Genomic DNA, 11,377 nt, shown 5'->3' with positions numbered 1-11,377 from the left:
ATTCAATAGGGAATCCACTACACTTTCCAGAATAAGAACAACGGCAAGAATGGCGAGCCAAGCATTTGCGGGCCACTGACTGCACTTCTTACACTAGTGCACTTCTTACACTAGTGCACTTCTTACACCAGTGCCTCGTGGAGCCACAATAGCTCTAAATTCTTTAATTTTTAAAGCGACTTTATGTGTATGGGTGTTTTGTCTGCATGTATGTCTGTGTACCATGTGCTCCCTGGTACCCATGGAGGCCAGAAAGGGTGTCAGATTCCCTGGGACAGATAGCTGTGAGCTACCATGTGGGTGCTGGAAACTGAAGCCAGGACCTGCAGAAGGGGAGCCATTAAGCCATCTCTCCAGCCCTAACTGTCCCCTGTGACACCAGCACACAGAGAGGTCAAGTAAGTGGAGGTAGGTCGGTCACACAGCGGGAGATGACTGACCCTGCTTCCTATGGGAGGCTGGCCCCAGTAGTACTGTCATAACTAAGTACTACCCACCCTGCTCCTGTCTCTGTGGCCCTAAAGCTTTATTTTAACTTGTCTCCAAATTCCCAGAGTCTCTGGGCCTTTGAGAGCCCTTTACACACAGTTAAAATCTCTCTGAGGACATTGTGACACTGCCTGCACCCAGGAACCCCACAGTCACCTTAGAAAGAAAGGGTCTTGTAATGTTCTGTGCCTCGGCTTGTGGAGGCTGGGTCCTTTCTGGCACCTCAGATTACAGAGGCCGCATCTCTTGGCTATCTTTCGACTCCTAAAATATGTGCTTTCAGATTCCAGAACTCTCCCACACTATGCCCAGAATACAAAGTGCCAGCCAGAGTCCAAAGTGGCCTCCAGCCATGAATGACCCATCATGCTTTGTAAGCACCATTACATTCTTGAACAGGTGTGGAAGGTGAAGAAGCCGTGCTGTAGAAAGCTCACGTTGCATTTTGACTCCTGGTGGAGGTGGCCTGGTCTACATCATTGTCTAAAAGCCTCAGAGCCCGGCAGATGGCCTTCTCAGCCACGCGCTTCCACCGCCACAGCAAAGCATGACCGTGAGGCTTACAGTCGGCCACCACCACAGACGTGACCGTCTGTAGTGCACACTGTAGCTTGGCAGAGAGGCCTAACCTGCAGGAAGACCCGGGCTCCATCCCCAGCACCACATGCAGTGGGTGTGATGGCCGATGCCTGGAACATCAGCGTGTGGGAGGTGGAGGGGGCTCAGGAGGCCCACGCGGCTCATCCTTTGCTACATGGAGAGCTAGAGGCCAACCCGGGCTACATATGACCCTGTCACAAAACAGAACAGCTTCCTGAGCACCTGGCAGAGTTCAGGCCCACACCCTTTCCCAGCCTCTTCCCCCATGGCGAGCTGGCCTGGGACAGAGCAGGTTGGCCAATATCGAAGGGTGGATGCACGATGCTGAATGCCTGATCTGGAGCCATCTGTCTTATAACAGAAGGAAACACTGAGAGACCACAGCACCAGTGGTGCCTCTGACATCCAGTGTTTTCATCTGCTTTATTGTTAACCTACGTTATTTACTACACAGGAAACTCTCCCAAATGAACAATGGCGGTATTCTCAGAACAGCGAGTGAAGTCACCGGCCTGGCAGGACATCCCAGTAGCCCAGCAATGAGCACCTAGGTACAGAAGGGCCACAGAGCAGGCTGAGCTGCCGCGGCGGCCCCAGTCCATGGGACTTAAACTAGGCTTCAAATCGACCCCCAGATGCAGACTGCCACCAAGCAGAAAGGGAAGTTATGAAGGGAGAGATTTTGACTACCCGTGTGCGTGTGTGCACGTGTGTGGAGCCAGATGACAACCTCGGCTGTGATGCTTCAAGACTCATCAGGACTCATCTGTCTTTTGTGATGTGGAGTCTCTCACTGACTTAGAACCCACCAAGCAGGCAAGGCTGGCTGGCCAGAGAACCCCAGGGAACTCCCTGTCTCTGCCTCCTCAGCACTAGATAACAAGTATAAGTATGTCCAGCTTTTGAGTTCTGGAGATCAAACTCAGGTCCTTGTTGCAACATGTTATTAGTGACCAAGCCCAGCCCGAGGGCATTTAAAAAAAAAATCCCTCCTCACTGTTCGGGTACGGGCAAGACAGCTATGAAGCATGCACTCCACAGCCCTCACTCTGCTCTGCCAACCCAGCAGTCAGCGAGGCCATTAAGAACAATGGAGAGGGATGCAGAGGTCCCTGAGGACAGTCAATACGAAGTCAACCTGCAGGGCAGATGTGGGGATCGCTAACGGCTCTGCAGCTACTTTGTGGGGGTGATAAGAATGCCTTAGCACTGAGAAAGCAACTGTTCATTCCCAAAGCATACTTTTTTTACTCAATACTATACATCCCACAGATGGAGTGTCTGGACGTAACTGTACCTGCGTGGGAATCCCAACACAAACAGCTAGCCTTCTCAAGGCCATTGGAGCTGTGCCCTCTTCATCTCTCCTAGCTCCTCTGGCCCAGCAGAGCTGAGAGAAGTAAAGGGCTTAGAGGTGTCTGACCCTGGGGAAGGTCACCTGTTTACCGGTCATTCGAGACTGTTACCACAGAACCTGCTAGAACCAGCAACTGTGTGCTTGTCCACAAGCTCCCTCCATTCCCTACCCTCACTGTGGGTGAGGCCCAGGGAGGCCCCAACTCTATCCCCGGCACGCCTTACATGGCCCATGTGAGCCATGTGCCTTGGTGACTCCGTGTGTCCTGAGCAAACAGATCCCAAGCCGATGCACTGCTGTGAGCCTCTGGGTCTGGGTCAGCCACAACACCCAGCCGTTGAGAGGCAGGCAAAGTGCAGCACCAATAGACGAGGTCTGTCCCAGGGAACGCAGGCAAGGAACTTGAGGTTGCCTGACTCTGGTCACACCCTCCTTTATAGGACCAATTTCCGGGATGGTCTCCAGCGCTCAGAATGGCCAGGGAGCAAAGCCAAGAAAAATGAATAAAGAAGGCTTCCTGCAGTCTACACAACTACAATAACCACCTCACAACAGACCCCTTCTGGGAGATGCAAACACCAGGTGTGGGGAAATCAGGCTGCTGCTGTAGTGCTCTACATGCCCACTAGGTGGTGCTGCAACATCACGCTCCCTGCCTCACAGGGTCCTCGGATCCTGCAACCTGAATGCCAATCACAGGCCTGAGAAGGAAGTGAGACCAGAAAACTTCCAAGACTGGCACGCTCTTGTTCTTCTCTGTGCACGAACACCAAAGAGCAAAGAAAAGCTGCCTGCTACTGTCAGGCTCCTCTCAGACCTCCTCACCCTGCCCCCTGCCCTTAACTTCCCCAGCTCATGGGTTTCCCTTCCACAGCCTGCTTGGTCCACCAAGTCCAGCCAGTCATGCGGGCTGTGGCCACCGCACAATGCCTACCTCCCAGTTCCAGGCTCTCCTCAGCAGCAATGGGATCACACGCGGCCTCAGCCAGCCACACACAGACCAGTCCTGAAATCTGAACCGTCATGCCCTCGTCTGAGGGCCTGTGTGTTTCTCCACACCCAGAGCACGGTCAGACAGACTGCTCAGCCTCAACTGGCAATGGGTCCTGGGGTTGCCTTTACCCCAGGGCATTCACAGAGTTCTCAGTGGACAAAAGCCAAAAGTCTGGAGAAACCTCGTTTTAATTTGCTTCCCCAGCTGCTGTGATAAAACCCTGACCAAAGGCAACTTGCCAGAGGGGAGGGTTTGCATGGCATGGCTTCCGAGGTGCAGCCCATCACAAAGGGAACTGAGAGCAGGAACCTCAAGGCGGGAGATGAAGCCGAGGCTGCGGAGGGCACTGCTCCTGGCTTGTTGGCCACCGCTTGTTCAGCTTGCTTGCTTTTTTCTCTCTCTCTCTCTCTCTTTTTTTTTCAGTTTATGTGTGTGGTTATGCGCCCACAGAGAACAGAAGAGGGTGTCAGCTCCCACTGTGAGCCGCCATGTGGGGTGCTTGGGATTGAACCCACATGCTTTGGAAGAGTAGTCCTGTTCTAAACTGTAGTTTGCTTTCTTATTCAATCCAGAATCACCTGCCCAGGGGCGACCCCATTGGCAGCAGGCTGGGCCCTCCCTCTGCAACCCTTAATTGTGAAAATGCCCACTGACTTGTCCACAGGCCAATCTGATGGAGGCATTTTCTCCCCACATGACTTTAGTTTGTGTCAAACTGACAATAATAATAGTAGCAACAACAACAACCAGAGCAATAAACTCAAGTGTCCCCAGACTTTCCTTGAAAATGAGGCTGAGTCCTGGGATGCTGTGGCCTGCACTCATTTTTCTAAAGGCCAAGGAGATGGGGTGGATGGAATGAAGAGAGGAGGAGGAGGATGAACAGAGACAGGAAAGGGGGGAGGAGGAGCTAGGGGACTGTGAAGAAGAGCAGGGAGAGAAAAGAGCTGGAAACAAGAGCTGCCCAGGGCCCCTCTATAAACAGTGCTCTAGGGGCAGCCGGTGGTGGCGACAGCGGCTGCTGCTGCTGCTGCTCTCAGGGTGAGACCCTGCTAGGACTGCAACCCCATCTGCTTGAGACTGTGAAGTCTCGGAGCCAAAATAAGAAGCCCGGTGGTTGCTGCTTCGTTTATGTAAGGGGCATCTGGCACCTATGGTAAGGATGCTCTGCCCCTCCCTGATGAGCTTTCAAGTCAAGAGCAGCAGTCAGTGAAGCTCAGTGGCAGGCTTGTGAGCCAGAGAGGCTGGGTGCTGGGCGCTGCGCTGAGCTGGGCCAGATAGGAAACCTTTACTAAGGTTAAACACACGATTCATCACAACTTTACACATCAGCACAGTGACAGGCATTTAACAGGTGCCAAGGGAACCCCAAGGATGTCACCATCATGACCGCTCTAGAGACAGGGAGGGAACAGGCTGGTAAGTAGACACCGGCCTAGGGTGGATGGGAGGGCTACAGCCACTACTATACAGTCCAGTCTAACCAGCCCTAAGCTTTAGGTCCGAGCTCATCACAAAGCTGTGCAGCCCCTCCCTTGGGAACTCTAATGCTTGTCCTAGCAGGAGGCGAGGGAAGCACCTCAGGAGAAATTGCATGGCATCTCCTGAAGGACAGTCAGCCAGTGTTCATGCATACATCAGATGAAGAACTCACAGAACCCTTAAAAATCACTGTGAAGTAAGAACATTCCGTATATGCCTTTAAAAGGCGGGGCTGCCCAGAAGAGTTTGCCAGAGTTTACCCCATGGAAGCCAAGGAGAACAGAAGGGAAAGAGGGAAGGAAGGGAAGGGAGGGAAGGGATGGGGCAGCGCAGGGGAAATCCTGCTCCCAGCACAGCTTAGGAAGCGTCACTCCAGCCCTGCCCAGCCCCGCCCAGCCCCGCCCAGCCCTTTCTGGGAAGAGCAGGCAGCGCAGCTGCTCCCAGCAGGGCCCCTAGGAAGAGGAGCAGCTCCTGGAAGAACAATGTGCCACAGCCAGAGAAAGGAAGGACTGAGCTGCCAGGTGGGGGTTAGCACATTTCTCGGTGTCACAGGTGTGCGAGGAAGGACAAAGGCCAGCCACATCTGCATCTGAGAATTCAAAGCAGTTGGTCTTGGGATCCATGGGGGACAGGAAGTGGGGTCTGTAATTGGGGTCTGGCTGCTGGGCTGCATCTGAAACAGCTCTGCTAGCCAGGCCCCTTCCTTCCCTCTACGTCCCTCAGCTTCCCTACAGGCCAGCAGCAGCTACCAGGGTTTCTCTCCAGGCCAGACAGACAAACGACAGAAAGATGAGAGGCAGGCAGACAAATTAGACAGACAAGAAGCAGGCGACAGAGTGAACTGGTTAATCTTGAGGCCCTAACAATAAAGAAGCACACTAAGTGAGCGCTGCCTGCATACTAAGCCTTCCTAAGGATTCTACACCTTATGTATGCGCTCACTGAATCCCTTCAGGACTCTTACACATGGTAAAGTAAGGAAGGAGACTTTAAAGGTATTTCATCAAAAAACGGAAGTAACCCACTGTGTGAGCTACAGGCAGAACTGATAAGAACATGAACAATACTCGTTCATACAACACCTCTGTCAAAGTCCACCAAAACTCAAGTCCGACTCCAGGCAATTCCTCTCAGACATTAGAGATGTTGCTGGGTGGACGCTCAGAGCAGATCTGCAAAGCTTGGCAGCCTGCAGTCTATGGAAAGGGAACTAATGATGTCATTGGTGGCTATGGAGACATCGGTAACATTACTGACACAAGCTTCAAAATAACACAGATGACTACAATGAGTGTGCAATGTGACCTCTTACTCAGAAATCTGCCTGCCTCTGCCTCCCAAGTGCTGGGATCAAAGGCATGTGCCACCACTGCCAGGCACAACTCTGAGGAGAGGTGAGCTAAAGCAGTGGTTCTCGACCTTCCTGCCGCTGCGACTCTTTAATACAGTTCCTCATGTTGTGATGACCCCCACCCATAAAATTTATTTTCATTGCTACTTCATAACTATAACTTTGCTACTGTTATGAATCGTAGTGTAAGCATTTTTGGAGACAGAGGGTCGCCAAAGCGGTGGAGACCCACAGGTTGAGAACCACCAGGCTAGCGGGTCACACACAGATCTGTGGCAGCGGTGGGAACTCACTCCACAGTGAGTCCTTATTCTGCTGCACAGTGTTTTGCGTGAGGCACCTCAGGGAGAGCTTCAGAAAGTGGGCCTGGCTATGGTGGAAGCAGTGAGAGTACATTTCAGTGAAGACAGGCAAGAAGGCTGCAGAAAGGCTGAGTGCTCCCAACCACAAGGAAGCGGGGAGACAGTCTGCCGGATCACAGCTCTTGCTCCTTACCTAGGACAGAACTTGTCCCAGGAAGTGCCAATGACCAGCGAGGGCGGTCCTGGGATGCATGCGTCACTATGTAACAGGACTATTCTTGTGGGTCTAGGTGCAGAAAGCTTGACCAGCAGATAAAAAGCAGACCCCTAGGCAGACGGCCCAGATTGAAGCCTGCTCTGTAGGAACCGGTGTCTTCACTTAACCTCCCTCTGCCTCGGTTGTTCCATTTGTAGAACGGAAAGCATGGCCAAAGGTTGCCATGCTGCGTGATGATTGTGAGCTTCTGAGAAGGCCCTGCTGACCCCCGCTTGCCTTGGAACACCCATCGCCAGGAACACTGCATCTCAGTTGCCCACGGATCCCCCAGATATGAAGGGATCTCGTGACTTTTGGGGCACCCCCAGAAACACTGAGTGTCTACCTAGTCTTGTCCTGAATCTCTGGCTCCTGTGGCGTGGTGCAGCATCTTCCCTCCCTCACTCCCAGGCACACCCCTGCTGAGTAGGGAGAACCAGGTGCCAGGGCTGAAGGCCAGGCCTGGCTCTCAATGAAATGCTCCTCCATTATAATTTATTGCTTGCTTGCTTGCCTCCCAAACAGCTTGGGGTGGATGAAGGCTGTAACAAGCGACATGCTAACCAGAGCCACCAACTACATGAAGAGCCTGTTTCTGAAGAAAACAAACAAACAAACAAACCAGGAGAAAGATAAAAAATATACCAAGCACCTGAGAACTAAAGCTGCAGTTACAGGTCAAGAATCTGATTTATGTGTCAGCTAGAGGGACTCAGGAGGACAAAGCTGTCTGCTGCTAAACCTGACTGCCTGAGTTCAATCCTTGGGACCCACACAGGGGAAGAGAACTGACTCCCACAAGTCCTCTGACAAATACAAAAATAAAAATATAAATTGTAAGTTTTAAAATTCCTCTTTATATTAGAAATCCTGTAGGTCTGCCTGACCTACAGAGCGACCTACAGGACGTACCAAGCGTCCTGTCTGTCACGCAAGGGAGAGGGACAGAACAGGAGCCGGTGGCCCTGGAACAGGAGTGTTCTGTCTTTGCAAAGATCAGACTTCAGCTCTAGAAATGACTTCAGCATGAGACTCACAAAAGTATTTCTTTCCATCCACCTGCATGACCTGACCACTGTTAGGCCGGGGAAATCCGCGGAAGGAAGAGGCAGGAACTGATACTAACATAGGACTTTAAGAGCTCCTAGGTATCCCCCAGATTCTAAGCTGCCACTCCTCACTGCATCCATAAGAGACACCCCACTACCCACTGGCCACTCCTTCCTGTTGCCCTCATGGTCATGTATGTTTTATTTAAGCAAGCCTAAGGAGGTTAAGATGCCACATTTGGTGGGTTAAATATTAGTGATAAGGGACAAATTCCTCATGTGGCTATTTCAGGGTAGGAGAGCTGGAGTTTCGGTTGTTTTGCTTTAATGTGTTCATGTATGTATATTTCTGTAAACATGCATGTATGCATATGTTCCCATGGTGGCCAGGGGTCAGCCTGTGTCTTTTCTCAATTGCTCTTCAGCCTGGTAGCTGAGAGAGGGCCTCTCATTGGCCTGGGGCTCACCGGTTCATCATCGACATGGGCCAGCAAGCCCAGGGATACTCCTGTCTCTGCCTCCCCGGGGCTGAGAAAATAAGCATGCACCAGCACATCTGGCTTCAACATGCAGGTCTAGGGATCGAATTCATGCCCCTGGTGCTCGTGTGGCAAGCACTTTCAAGGCTGAGCCATCTCCCAACCCAAGGATGGCCTCCCTCAGGCAGGGCAGATGCCAGGAGCTTGCATTCCCTGAGAAATTCTTGCTTGTTTTCCAAGGTTTACAGCAGCTCACCTACACCCACGTTCACCTCTGGGCTTTGTGCAGGACCAGGTCACTGAGAAACCCCAGAAATGAAGAGACACTGCATCAAGACCCTGGTCCTGAACATCAGCAGCTCACCTACACCCATGTTCACCTCTGGGCTTTGTGCAGGACCAGGTCACTGAGAAACCCCAGAAATGAACACATACTGCATCAAGACCCTGGTCCTGAACATCAGCGGCTCCGCGCACCTTTGTCAGTAAGACTGCATGCAGACTTAAGAGTCACCAGCTTAGTAATAAGACTTAGAAGTCTGCAAGCCTGAATTTGTTAGTAGGGGACAGGAAGTGGCCACTCTAGAAGTCAGTAGGCTTTGCAGTATAGACAGGAAACTAGATGGGTCATCCCACTGTCAGACCTGAATCCGATCCACTCAGAGGAACTGAGAAGCCGGCAGCAAGCAACAAGCCGGAGCAGGCCGACATAAAGCTCTCGTCAGGGGTGTGGGGACCACAATCACAGGGTCAAGCTTTGGATAAAGAAGACACAAGAATGTAGGGGAGGGTGTGGGAGGCTCTTTGCATCTGAAAATCCCTTGTTGACCTACACCAGCCTGGACACTGACTAATTAAATGCAGAGGCAGGGGCAGAGGCAGGGGTATCAAAAACTCAAGGCCTGCCCAACCTACAGAGCGAGTTCAAGATCAGCCTGAACGAGTCAGTGAGAGCAAACCACAAAATAAAAAGGTTTAAAAATGAGAGGGTGGGCTCCGGAGCAGCTCCATGGGAGAGCACTTATCTAGAAAACATGGTCCTCAGTGCTGGAAAAAGAGGAAGAGAAGGAAGAAGAAAAGGAGGAGGAGAGGGAGGAGGAAGAAGAGGAGGGAGAAGAAGAGGAGGGAGGGAAGGAACAGGAGGCAGCAGACAGAACTGATCTGGAAACAAAGGTTTTAGAGGCAGACTTTACCAAGGCCAGCAAGAATCAGACCTACATCTTACACCTGGCTATTGCTGGTCTCTCCTGAACCCAGTAAAGGTGTAAGAAGCTTTCAGCTCCCCTCCATCCCACCTGCCCATCATTCAACCGGGTGATTCCTCAAACGACCAGCAACCTGACCCACAGCCTAGAGCAAGGGTAAAGCCATGGCCCGCTGCTCTTCCCTCCCTCTGGCCACGCCACAAAGTAAACTTACAGCGGACGTTCCCATGAACACACTCACCACACGAGTTCGTCCCAGCCAGTGTGTGGCGGAGTCCTGGCAGAGGTTGGGCCCTGGAGGGCTGCCTGAGCTGAATCGCCAATGCCATGGGCAGACACAAACTCCAAAGAGGACTTGGAGAGAGAGCGGTCCTCCATGCAAGCTTGGCCACAGCTCTGAGCCTTCCTCAGCAGTTTTCCTGAGCTTGCTTGTTGGGGCAGAGCTGAAGATCCCCACGCTGCCCAGGACGCACAGTGGGTTACGTAACTCCGGCAACCAGGAACCCTATCACCTCATCTTATGAAACCACCCCAAACAGAAAAAAAGGCGCACCCACAACACGACACCTTTCTAGGGTGGGGCGGGGGAGGGCAGGGAGAGAAGCCTTTCTGATGGGCAGCTAGTTTTGCCTAAACTGTAGCGTAGAACAGAAAGCCACTGTTCTTCTCAGGACTCCCTGGGAAGTGAGGGTGGAGGCACAGTGCCAGGCAGTGTCCCGGGGCTCAGCTTGGCAGAGCCCTCAGAATCCACAAAGAGCTCCCGGGCATATTCAAGGTCTCCGGAGAACGAGTTTGCATTTTCTGTCTTTGTTGCACTGACCTCCTGATAGGACTTTCTTTGGCAGGGAGGGATTGCAGGGGCTGAACACCCAGCTCTTCAAATGCACTGTGCTGCCTGAGTTGGCAAAGCTGTGTCTGAGGCTACTGCTGGGCATCCTGGACATGAACTGTGGCTCTCTGGTCCCCCGGGGCTTGCTACAGGCATCCTAACAAAAAGCCTCAGGTTTCCGCATCCCATGGAGCTGCACGGTCCAGACTCTACACTGCCATTCCCTCGCCCCTGGTTGTCACGGTTTGAGAAAGGAAACTGGTTGGACAGGCTGAAGTTCCCAGGATTTCACTAGTGGAGTCAGGGCTGGGATCCCAGCTCTGGGGTTCGGAGTGCTCTGCTCTACCTCATCTCGTCCCCTCCATGTGGAGCAGATGGTCCTTAACACCCTCTCGTGTGCCCTGCTTGTCCTGCATCCATGTGCAGCCAACTCCTTCATGCTCCTCTGGCTCCCCAGCCAGCTTGGCTTTCTGGGCGCTGCCTCCCTACTCGGGACTCTGACATGGATGATACTCCAATTCAGGGCTCAAAACTATTCCCTCTCACTCAGGGCTCGGGGCTGGAAGACCCTCCCCACTATGTTCAAGGACTCAAAAGGAGTACCCTCAAGGAGTCCCGTGTCCTCAGAGAGGACATATAAAGGATAGAGCCTATAGGGGTTGGAGCCTATTTGAGACCTTTAGAGGCCACTGTGAGAAGGAACCCTCAGAAGCTTGATGGAGTGAAACCACTCCCCTGTTCATATTCAAGGATCAGTTCTTGTAGGAACTAGAGTAAACGAGCTGAGCTGCCCTGTAGAGACAAGAACATGGGCCTCCAGGGCCCACTGGGATTCTCCCAAGGAGTTCGCAACATGTTCCTGCACTGAGAAAGGTGGATTGTGTCATATGTGGGTGTTTCTGACACTGTGCCCTGCAGTAATAGACAAGGGTGAGGGATCGGGGGCACAGGGGAGGGATCGGGGTCACAGGGGAGGGATCAGGG

General features: G+C 52.5%; 1 protein-coding gene across 5 annotated transcripts in view; it reads right to left on the bottom strand.

Annotated features, from left to right (window-relative positions):
• Window positions 1–11,377, bottom strand: part of Trak1 (trafficking kinesin protein 1) — a 169,131-nt gene that overhangs the window by 92,236 nt on the left and 65,518 nt on the right. Inside the window, exon 1 of one of the 5 annotated variants that reach the window (XM_031345656.1) lies at window positions 9,806–10,098. The exons of 2 other annotated variants lie outside the window; for them this stretch is intronic. In XM_031345656.1, the coding sequence (XP_031201516.1) occupies window positions 9,806–9,893 (88 nt within the window). In that variant the 5' untranslated portion in view covers window positions 9,894–10,098. Of the gene's footprint in view, window positions 1–9,805; window positions 10,099–11,377 lie in introns of those variants that run through there. 2 more of the 5 variants (XM_031345662.1, XM_031345658.1) reach the window with 2 other exon arrangements.

Source organism: Mastomys coucha, unplaced genomic scaffold, assembly GCF_008632895.1.
Source record: "Mastomys coucha isolate ucsf_1 unplaced genomic scaffold, UCSF_Mcou_1 pScaffold23, whole genome shotgun sequence".
Lineage (NCBI taxonomy): Eukaryota > Metazoa > Chordata > Mammalia > Rodentia > Muridae > Mastomys > Mastomys coucha.
This window is presented reverse-complemented; position numbering and strand designations above follow the sequence as displayed.